The 11,958-nt window shown below is 35.7% G+C and overlaps 1 protein-coding gene across 2 annotated transcripts in view; it reads right to left on the bottom strand.

Annotated features, from left to right (window-relative positions):
• Nucleotides 2,475–11,958, bottom strand: part of LOC107642972 (DNA-directed RNA polymerase IV subunit 1) — a 12,976-nt gene continuing 3,492 nt past the window's right edge. Inside the window, exons 5-16 of one of the 2 annotated variants that reach the window (XM_016346496.2) lie at nucleotides 11,754–11,807; nucleotides 11,432–11,644; nucleotides 10,662–10,817; nucleotides 10,449–10,544; nucleotides 8,092–10,364; nucleotides 7,332–7,507; nucleotides 6,661–6,920; nucleotides 6,394–6,567; nucleotides 6,149–6,286; nucleotides 5,379–5,626; nucleotides 4,507–4,618; nucleotides 2,475–3,257 (exon numbers count right to left, since the gene is read on the bottom strand). In XM_016346496.2, the coding sequence (XP_016201982.1) occupies nucleotides 3,093–3,257; nucleotides 4,507–4,618; nucleotides 5,379–5,626; nucleotides 6,149–6,286; nucleotides 6,394–6,567; nucleotides 6,661–6,920; nucleotides 7,332–7,507; nucleotides 8,092–10,364; nucleotides 10,449–10,544; nucleotides 10,662–10,817; nucleotides 11,432–11,644; nucleotides 11,754–11,807 (4,065 nt within the window). In that variant the 3' untranslated portion in view covers nucleotides 2,475–3,092. The remainder of the gene's footprint in view (nucleotides 3,258–4,506; nucleotides 4,619–5,378; nucleotides 5,627–6,148; nucleotides 6,287–6,393; nucleotides 6,568–6,660; nucleotides 6,921–7,331; nucleotides 7,508–8,091; nucleotides 10,365–10,448; nucleotides 10,545–10,661; nucleotides 10,818–11,431; nucleotides 11,645–11,753; nucleotides 11,808–11,958) is intronic. The other variant, XM_016346497.2, reaches the window with a different exon arrangement.

Genomic DNA, 11,958 nt, shown 5'->3' with positions numbered 1-11,958 from the left:
GATCCTAGTATCCTGGACTCGACGGCTGGTACTGCTCTTGAAGAGTGGTTTCGGAAGGCCTTGGCTAACAATGAGGCGTCCTTTGGTGCAGGGCTTTGGTGGGTATGGAGACATAGGTGCAATGACATATTCAACACTGACAACCCTTGGACAGACCATAAGGTTGTTGCCTTGGCAGAATTACTGCCAAAGACTTATAGGTTTACAGGAATCGAAACAATGCCTTTAGGTCTCTCCGAAATTGCCTGTGTTGGGAACCACCGGTAGGCAATAGTTTTAAAGTTAATTGTGATGCAAGCTTGTATATGGATTCAAATTTAGCGGGATTTGGGTGTATTATTAGAGATTCTAAGAGAGATTGGATCTCGGACTGCTCTGGAAGCATTCCCCCTTGGTCTATAATCAGATGTGAATTATTTGCTGCTTGGAGGGAGCTGGTTTTAGCTTGGGATTGCGGTTTGAGGGATATTATATGTGAAACAGATTGCCTTGACATTCTGCCCATCATGCATGAGCTTACAAGTGGGTATCCATCTGAAGTAACAGATTTGGTTCACAAGATTCATGAGCTTTTATCTAGTCCTTGGCTTGTTCACGTTGAATGGGTGTCCCGAGAAGCAAATAGAGCTGCGGATTGGATGGCTAAATATGGTGCCAAGAGTAATTCTAATCATGTTATTTGGTCTGAGCCTAGTGTTGATCTCCAACAAATCATTTGCTCGGATTTAGAATAGTTTTTGCTTTGTTTCTTTCCTTGTTTAGTCACCAAAAAAACTTACTATCTCTCTCTAAACTTTATCGAAAGATAGATTGGCGCATGGTTCCGACTTACGAGCCTGTTGCTAATTAGCTTGTTGGAGGTTCTAATTAACAATTAATACATCGCTAGATATCATCATTATTATAGTAGCTTGCATCTTAGTTGGACCTACTACATATGTGTAGTCAGCTAATTAGCTTCCTCCATTGGCAAGATGGTCCCCTTGCTAATTTCTAGAGAGAACAGTTTCTCCAGTCTACGAGCTTCAGTAGCTAATTACCCTTGGCTTGCATTTGCATACACACATAGCAAAATTTTTAGGTGATCCAAAAACATGGGTGTTCCAGTAATTTTAGCTATTGATTATTTGATATCAATTATGGATGTATTTCATAAAAAGGATCAAATAGATAAAAGCACTAAAACACCAATGTTTTTTTTGTCAGTGTGATAACCTTCCTATAATATAATATCATAATTACATAATTAAAGACAGCTAGCATAAGCACATGCATGTATCATGCATACACACGTAGACTAATTTTTTTTTAACTACGTTAATGACTACATACCTGATCATACATGAATGTCCAAGAAAGTCCAAGAATCGAAGTTGAGTGGTAGAATGCGTGGATTGATGTTATTATTAAGAAAGAATGCAGTTACAGGGCAACTCTCCTTTGGCGGATCATATTCATGCTTTCGTGCATGCATGTGTTGGAATGTACGTCATGTATCTGCCAAAGGTGAGGAGCCCCGCAATTGGTTTTCTTAGACCTTTATTTATCTCTCTCAAACCATATGTCTCTGACTATGGCTACCTATTTGTTGATTCTTGGCATATATATAGATAAAGTTGGCTCATTAAGTATTAGCATATGCTACAGCATATCCTGGTTCCTACTGCTTTCTCTGCATCTATCCTTGATGGAATATATATTGAAACAACACATAAAAAGGCTTCCAAATCTATCGTGTGTATTCTAATTCTAATATAAAAGGCCTAAGATATATGCTTTCTTTCTTTCTCTTACCTTTTACTTTTCAGCACTTGTGAACACAATTCTGGCCTAGAGTATATCCTTGTCATATTCTTAGTTTTTGATGATCATCAGTGGTATTTGATATTTTTTTTTTCCAGTAATTCATGCTATGTCATATTCTTAGTTCTAACCATTTTTTTGTTTATATCTACAAAATAACTGAATATCTCATTCATTAACAAGTTCCCAAACTACTCTTTCATTTATACGCGATTATATAAACGAAAGATGATCCACATGTGTAACAATGCTGCTGATTTATTTATCACTGCTGACAGTATTTCTCAGATTCCAAGTATAGCTCGTCTCCCTGGTTTTATTTATCACTAAAGTCACAAGCTAGTATATGAACATATATTAACATATGATGAGACAAAAAATGAAGAATTTGAACAAATATAGCTTTTAACTTGCGTAATCTTTCATTAGTGTATTACTTGATAAAACAGAAATTGCATTTAGAAACCATTCTCATTTAAAAAGATTAAAAAGTATAACGCAGCTTAATTGGAAGTGCAACGTATGATAGATTAGCACTATGCAGCTAATTTATTACTAAATTTTATATGCAGCTAATTTGTTTAAAGAAAGCATAAATTATTTTTGCAATAGAGGGAGATAATAGAGAGAGGAGGCACTCATTGATTTGAAGGAAGCAGCCCAAAGAAGAATGTATCTAACTGCCAAAGTATATTAAGAATAAAAGTGGTCCGGGGCAAACCTTTTCAAGCTTCTCGTTGCTGCTTCCACTAGATCTTTCCTTGCCTTCCTGACGTTATAGGAGGCAAATAAAGTATTAGTAGAAGAAGCAAAAAGAAGCTAACGGTAAGGATCCCTCCATCTTTACCATAAAAAGGACTAGTTTGTTAGGTTATGATATTACAAAAACATATGGCCATTGCCTTTCAAACTTGGCTACTGCACAAATATTACCCCTTTGATCTTGGTTTGCTGCGCAGCGCCTCTACCAAACGAGCTACATTTCAGTTAGCTACTAACTTCCGGAGAGTATACAACAAAAATGAACGCTCCAAACTATTCGTCAGCTTTTTGATGGAGCAAGGCCAATGACATAACTCTAAACTCACAAAAAACAACTGTGATTCTCTACCACTGATTTGGGACCTCCTCCTTCAAAATCAAAGGTAGAAAAACAACGTCGTATTTTGTACTTGTAGAGTTGTTGCACTATTATCACCCACCATGATCATCATCTCATATTTTTAGTTTGTGGCTGTCACCTGATCAAGTGGCCAGTCACTTATTATTCTTGAACAAGCAGAGATAGCTTATTCATCTTTCTTCCATTTTTTCTTCTGGGTCTTTGCCTTATCTGGGGCAACAATCTCAAGAGCACCAAGAATGCATTTCCGGTATGAAAAATCCTCCACAGTCCCATCAGTTCGTTCTATGAAAAAGCAGCGTGTAGTCTTATGTTCAGGGTGCCATCCAACCTGTGAATGGCAATGGAAAAGGCATCAGCATCTTATGAGGAGAAAAAAGAGAAATTTGTAATATATTGTTTCACTAGAAAATATTTTAACATTGGCAACAAAAGCAAAGTTAGCTCCAACATCTCTTAGTAAACAAGTGCAAAGTGTTGCACTACAACCATGAAATTTAGGTCGCTCAAACTTTCCCTTCATTCTAAAAACCTAAAATATTTGACAAATTGCGTTACTTTTCATTTTGCTTTGTTATAGTAAAATTTCAGAATGGAAGGGGAAAAAATCTGAAATATTGGATAATCTTTCTGGTTGGAATTATAAGTTCAGGTGTGGAAGGTGCAAACAACAGAGAGGAGACTTTTAATTATATTTTCTCTATATAGATACGATACAAAATACAAATCACTGAACCCTATTTAAACCGGCATTAGTATTACACTCCTAATCTGGGTAAATAAGGAATCAAATAAGGAAATATCATGTTTTCTATAATAAGAATTTTATGAGATATTTTTAGATATTCTAAGGGTTTGATATAAAGGATCAGGTAGTAAAGTTCATATATAATGGTATGTGCATATCAAAAATCAGTCATTATGTATTTATGTATAAATGCATGTATATGTTGCTTAAATCATTTTCAATGTGTATTTTGTACTTTAACACGTATTTTATAGGGTGGCAGAATTTTTTAGCATAGTTGGATACTTTTACTTCAATAAAAATGAAATATCTCATCCTATATTGGGTAGATCCTGCAAATCGCTACAAGTGGACCCTTTGGGAGGCCAGGTATAAGTGGATTAACCATTGCATGCTTGTTTACATGACCCTATTAAAGTCATCAAGGACCATAACCATAAAGTCAGTCAATCAAAACCAAAAATGACACTTTTCAAAGAAAAACATTTAACCCAAGCAGAGATAGTTTCCTTGACTTCTTCAGAGAACATAAAGAATATTCCCCCTACTGTGAAATTGAAATGCCTTAATATAAGAGAATAATATCCACACACTAATAATAAAATATTTACCCTGTCAATCAATTAAACTTTACTAAAGCGTTAAATCACGAGAGTAGTTAATTAAAAGTGAATTCTGTTTTCTTTTTGGTACACTTAAATAGACCTGATTTTTGCAAGAGATTTTCCTGAATTTTTATTGCTAATCTTTATAGTTTATACACATTAGCATAAAGAAAAAAAAAATGAATTTTGATCACAAAATCAGACCATCTTCACACAAGCTCGCATACCTTGATGTGCTGTGGTCCAGAGCCATACTTTTCATCTCTATGCGGATGAAAATGCAGAACCTTCAGCATGGTAAATAGGTCCTTCTCATTCAGTTGCTCATCAATTGAATACCTACACCAATAACAGCCAACAGTTATTATTATTCTGCAAAACAGAGATCCTGAATCATGTTATGGGAAACTAAAGAAACAATGGTAGCAACAGCATCCAATAAGATATGCCTCGATTTTAGTAGCAATATTGAAAAATGCAACTGCTTTAAAAACTCTAGATGCGAAATGACTTTGTTATAGAATTTTAAGTTCTAACATTTGAAATTTAGTGAAACAGTAGGAACTTACTACGTAATTTATCCTTTATTTGAAAAGTCTAGTTTCCTTGAACACTAAGAAATAAATTCAAAACTAAACTCACTAAAAATCCAACGTTAGAAATTATTGTCTTCCCTTTCCCTAAATATTTCAAGAGTTGATAAGGATCTAAAATGGAATAGCCTTGAGAAGGACTGAGACCCAAGGCACAAAATCTCTTCCAAAGGATTTAATTGTGCAAATAATTTCATGACCATTGAGTTTTTAGTTCTTCCCCAACCAGCAAACTATCTCAAAAACACAAGCCAGAAGAAAACATAAATTAATGGTTATTATCTCAAAAAAAAGCCCTATGGTTGAAGTACTGAACTACAAGAAACACTACAGATCTACAGCTGGCGTAATAATACATACAACCCTCCAGTTTTTTTCTTCAACATAAGTACATAATGCACGATATATACACAAGTGTGAATGCCATTATATAGAATATCTGGCGGTTGATGCCATCAAAATACACATTATAATAGAGCATACAAAAGCTATATGTAGGCTCTTACTTGTTCAGTATGTTCCTTGATGCAGAAGTCAGTTTGTAAATATCGTTCACAGTCACAAAATTTCTAATAAGGCTTTTCAACTGTTTGTGCACTTTGAAGCCAAACCCACCATTTTTGGGCCGAACATTAGAACTCCATTTCTCAGGTGAATATTTGTAATCAGTAGGGAGACTGCTCTTTTCACTCTGCTGGTCAAAGTTGGCCTTTAGCAGGTTATAAACATCTCCAGATTTAGCAAGCTCTTGTCCCTGATAAAAAGCAAGAGTCATACCATTTTACATTACAAAGTTTTTGCATGTACAACTTACAAGGTTCAAGACAATTCCGTGACATAACCCTTGAGCTTTTACTTTACTTTCCTAGCCCAACCCCAGATAAAAATATCCTTGGCTCTGATGCACTCTTCATTAGTGCCAGAGAAATTATGATTGCAGTTATGAAAATGGTAGAAAAATGGAATAAAGTGAAGAAACCATAATATGCAAAAGGATGTGGCTACTCTTTTGCAAGGACTTCTGTAAAAAGTATAAGAGTATTAAAACGAAACCACTACCAGTACAAAGTTTTCCATAACTTAAATGTGTCGACACATTATTTTTGAAAGAAAAAAATGATACTTCTTTGAGAGTAAAAAGTACTTGTACATTGAAATACTGAACAACTGCCTTGCAAATTGTGTTCTTTGAAAATAGAATTGTATTTGTAACCGGGAAAAAAAAAATTAAATTTAACAGCAAAATATTTAAACATAAGTAAACAGATAACATTACCTTCGGAGAATATATAATCTCAAATTGTCCACTTGTCCCTAAGGGTGGACAGTTTCCCCATGCCAATGCGTCGAGGATGCCTTGCAAATCATCTTTGACTCCAGCCTTAGCAGATTTTATAAAGCAACTACCAGGGTTCTGTTTAATAAGATTCAAGAATTTCAACAAGATTTCTAAAGGCCACCATAAGCTGACCTTTGCTAAAAATAAAGTATGTGATTGGAATCATAAATGTGAAAACTGACAGAAAAGCATGCTTGTACAAAGGGAGATGAAACAGATGCATGTTGTCTCTGTCGTGCCATGCCCTTTCCATTTAACCCTACAAACTCTCCACTAACTGACAAGCTATCAGCAACAAGACGCAAATGCTTGTGAAGGACTGTCTTGCCAGTATCTGTTGTTGCAGATGCCAAATTCTACATTTGAAACCAGATGATAGAAAATTAATACACATTACCATGAATTTCAATGGAACCTTCAAAAAAGAAGAGAATTAAAAGTATAAACACCTGGAGAAAATATTTCCATCCTGCATCAATTCCATAGGCTGAGCAGAAATGATTTATGTTATCTGGGAGACTTCTTGTCCAATCAATCATATGCATTATCGGTAGACAATGATTTATAAGAACACCCCAGAATCTTCCACTGCTATTATCACTTGACATAGTAATCCTCAAGTAAAGTTCCCCAGAACAGCCAATTCTGGAATTTGCTGATTTCGGAAGACTATTCCACAGAATATCAACCTTCGTGATCTCCGGAAATCCTAAAGAGCATTTCAGGGATTCAAGAATATGTCTAAATTTGATAATATTTTACATGACAAGCAATACATATACATACATAAGAAGGATATCATCAAATCAGAGGGAAAAATATTTTGAACAAAATATTATATTGAATTTATTTATGAGAAAAAAGAAAAAGAAAAACCCCCCACCCCAAATTGAACATGCAAGTTTATACGAGTTTAAGGCAAACTTCAGTAGCCATGTGTATGCAGCAGAAATGTGCTTTTCAAGAATGTCCCAAACATATATCTGTTTATCAAAGAATTTTCCAAATGATGTTTACACAACAACAACAAGAAAACGGAAAAAAAGAGGGCAATTTCTAAATGCATTACTTGCAAATCACCAGATTAAACTAAATTTATGTAAATTAGATAACTGCCAACCTTTTACAGTAGTTCCAAGAAGGGAAGGTAGCATAAAGTCCCGAACATCATCAAGTGGTATGGAATTGTTTAAGTATTCAACAAGGGTGACAGTGATGCAATCATCACCCTCCATTCCCTTATCTGTAGAAGTAATTTTTCCTTCCTGAGACATGTATGCAGCTGAACACTTCCTGCTACATTCTTTGAGTCAACGTGAATGGCAAAGCTCCAAGGAATAATAACAACGCAGGAAGAAATAGAAAGATAATATACATTGCTTAAAGTAAATCTTTTATGGAAGGAGAAAATTTTTTAGACAAAGGTTAAAAACATATATACTTGCCCTATGCTCAACTGTAATTTTTAAACTATCTCCTAATGTTAGTCTTCAACCACTTCTAAAGTTTCCAATATCTTCTTTTCCTTTTTGTTATTTAGAAACTTCTCCATCTTACATTGAACTTAAACTCAAGAAGAACCTCCATTGCACTAGAGACTAAGTTTAATGTGGTTTAGTTTGGAGTTCTATTAACATTTGCTCACCCCTCCTAGGTACTTCCATAACATCTATCAGAAATCTTGAATTTTGTTTACAGGTTGTAGCAAAATTATTATATTATTAGGGCTTGGATGAAAAGTAGCTGGGGAAATAAGCATAATCGTTGAGAGCAGACAATATTAGGAACCAGAAGAATGCAAAGCATCAATATAGACATCACAGAAAATATTTTTTGATCTAACAGCTACCGTTTGAAGAGCCAGAAGAGAAGAAACTTACTTGAGTGATATTTCCATGCTGGCAAAACATACTTTGGATTCTTTCCTTAGAATCCCACATCTCTTCTTAAGAGAGTTAATGATAGAACACAATTTCAGGTTTCTTCTGCGAACAATTTCCTTGTCTAGATGAAAATGGCAAACCCAAGGGCTGTACTTTTCTTGGTTTCTAGACTGTGAAGTGTAAATTATCATGACAGTAGAAACAATATCTGAGAACATTATTCTTTCCAAATAATTCTTAACATCAAATGCTGCATACTCAAACCCATATCTCCGGTCACGAAATTTCGCAGACAAAAATAAAGAGACAGTCTGGTCACCACTTTTTTTCTTGGAACCACACTCCAGAACACTCTTTAAATTCAACAGAGGTGATGTTTCAAGAAGACTTATTGGTTGACCCAAAGCACTGTATGCAGCTTCAGAAATCGCACAAGCAGCAAGCGCTCCAACTGGTTCACCACCTATAGTAGTCTCTTGGGAGCAGCTACCCATAGGCGAATCCTCATCAGTATCATAATAAAACTGTACAATCTGATTACCGTACAAATTCCTAATCGTTCCATCATATGCGCCATAAATATCCCGCATGAAGAACATTAGTCTACGAGATAATGTTCCAGGGAGGTCAGCATTGTCACTGAAAGAGCTATCACGATTTGTGACCGAATGAACAAAACATTCAAGTGGATTCAACCCAGACAGGAACGATCCTTCAACCACAGCATATGGGATATAAGACTGAACAGATTTAGGAGTACTAGAAAACTTTTGGACAGAATCAAGCCCCTTTTCACTATTCCAAGCAGCACATGAGAGTTGATGGGGAATTCTGAATGATAAACGTACCAAAGAATGTTGTAGGCCAAGGCACATGGAATGTTGCACTAGTTTCAGCAAATTACCCTTGCTTCCAGCCTTGATCATAGCAAGGAATGAATTGTCCTTATGTCCATATCTGTCAGCTAGACCTTGAATATTACGAAAAACTTGTCTAAAAGCATCAACCGACTCTTGACTGAGAGCAGCTGATATTTGCCTTTCATAGTTCATACGAACCACATCAATCATAGTCTTTTCATTTCCTTTAACATTACCTGCAAGAAAATCACAACAGGAATCTACCAACAACTGTTTGAAGTTACACGAATGTTCTGCTTCTTGTAAGCCAAAGGAGATTTCCTCCATCATATTTTTCCGTGCGTAGGAGTCAGAAGCAAGGTACAGGTCAGCAAGTGAAACTGTGAAACCTGTCATAGATAACCACTCACAAAGAACTTTCTGTGCAGCATATAAAAAGTCTAGAGTGTCCCCTTGACATTGTTCAACAAGACTCTGGAAAAGATTACAGTCAGAATCACGTAACCAACCAGAAGCCTCTGAAGAAGATATAAGCTCGCCATTTCTGATAGAAACACCATTTGAAGGAAAAGAATAGTCAAGATTAGAAGGCAACAGCATGCTGAATAATTGCTTGCCAGTCCAAAATGAGGTATTACTGGAAGGAGCTTTAACAATAGCAGGTGGCGTTAAATTATGAGCACAAAACATCTGAAGCTGCTGCATTTGGTAAACATTCAAAAGGACCCCATCTTCCATCAGCAAATGGGCAGCCGTCAAGCTATCCTGAGAGAGTGAAAGCAGATTTTTACCACTCTGCCCATTTATCAATTGCTTCTCCAAAGAAACCAGCTCACTTAGCTCAACTCTTGCAGCAACTGAATGTGGAATATACCCATGAAGACAATCACCGTCAAAATCCCCACGGAGTGGGGAACAACAAAGTGGGTTGATAGACACCGCAGAAGATATTGGTAGGACTTTAACCGAGAGAGCAATCATTGAGTGTTGATGTATGGAAGGTGGCCTATTTATCAATACTTTATCACCATCACCAAGTGGCCGATAAAACAAGTCTCCTATTTGAAGCTCTTCTTTTTTGTACAGGACAATAGGACTACCTTTTCTGCGGACCTTTATGTTTCCCTTCTCTATCATGCGTAACTCGCCACAATAAAGCACTTTTTCCAAATTATGCTTGTTCACATACTCGGAAACCTGCAGACTTTCAGCGATTTGACAAGGTATACCAATTTCACCAGGCTCAAGGTCTGGATCACCAACTACTACCGTACGGAATGAACTATCATTACGTTTTCCAAGAACCACATCTTTCATCCATCTCAAACCAGATGAATTGCACGCATTTTCAGCATTTTTCTTTTGCTGGATATCAGCAAAACTATTTGCTGGTGTTTTATCAGGATGTAGCTGCATTTTAAAGTACAATCATAAGAAAGACAAAAAAATCACAATCTGACAAAATGTCACAAAAGTAAAGGTTGAAAATCTTGCCTTAGAGATCCTCAGGCAATCCAAAACACGAGAAATTAACTCAGTAGCTGTACCCCGGAAATCAACCAATTTCTTACAAGCTCTGGTCCTGTTGTCCTGAAAACATTTAACCAGGCAAAGTGCCATATTAAAGACTAGAGCTCAAGTGATTATACTTGAAAGTTCATAACTATATTAAAGAACACAATAAAGGAGAAAAAGAAATATACTTACAAAACTCAATCGGTTTGCATTAGAAAATGCATGCATGACTTCTGTCACGCGATGACAATTTGGCGTCACCGGGAAGCAATTAAGACCAAGTAACTCCGTCTGTGGAACAAATTTTTGAACAAAGTCTTGATCAACATCGCTCAGCAAACAAAGAACCTGAGATCAAAAGGGGAATACCAAATACCGATAATAATACAGCATCAGCAGAAAAGCATGACCTCATACTGAAAATGATGCAAGAAAATAAACTTGAAAGCTATATCAAATTCAGTGGTCTTGGAAAATTCCATCCCTCCAGAAACACATTAAAGAGCATTACTTGATACAGAAGAAAACATAATTAATATGAAAAAGTTATTAAAATGTGAGCACATCAAAGAACATCTCATGTTGCTGAACATCACATCAACAATAAAAATCAAGTAAATAAAATCTGAATCCCAATATTAGAGTTGATGCATTTACCTTTTTGCAATCAAGCCCAATTCGAGATCACATATATAATTGCATGTATCATGTCCAATTGTTGCATTAATGTGCTAAAATTTATAAGACACAAGTTTAAGCTTCGAAGAAGCATTTTCATTAGAGACAGTAATAAACAGTTTATCTTTCAAAAATCGGAAATAGCCCCCATTCTTTAACATGATATAATATACGATTTCGGATCAGACAGACGAAGATTACATATGAATATGGTTAACATTACAAGTATCGAAAGGAAAACGATACAAAATTGAATAACATATGTGAAAGTTGGGGAATGCTACCTGATAAGGGGATAAAGCCCTTCTGTTTGGTTTTATGCAACTTTCTTCTTGCTGAGGATCTGAGGGGATGAAATCCCAAAAATGTTCAGGTACTCTTCGTCCCAAATGTTTCTTTGAGTTTAAAGACCTCTCATTTATTTCAACAATAATCGCAGTTCTTCGGAAGAGATCATTGGACGAAACTCTGAATTTCATTTTTGGATAACTATTTCCCTGTTTGATGCACAAAAATTTATTAATAATACAAAACAAAAAGAAGAATAATGAAAGAAAACCAAAACCAAAATTGATTCTTGGAGAGGATGAAGCCACACTAACTTACAGAACAATATTTACAACCATTAGACCGTTTGGTTCCAAAGAGTAATTGAGCACCCTGTAAGAAGACACTTGAACTATCAATAGAGGCAAATAACAATGGAAAAAACAAATACAATTTCAATCCCATTCAAGCCAACCCCAACAACAACAAAGAAACATACATACATACATACATACATGCATACATATATATATATATATATATA

Source organism: Arachis ipaensis, chromosome B05, assembly GCF_000816755.2.
Source record: "Arachis ipaensis cultivar K30076 chromosome B05, Araip1.1, whole genome shotgun sequence".
Lineage (NCBI taxonomy): Eukaryota > Viridiplantae > Streptophyta > Magnoliopsida > Fabales > Fabaceae > Arachis > Arachis ipaensis.
This window is presented reverse-complemented; position numbering and strand designations above follow the sequence as displayed.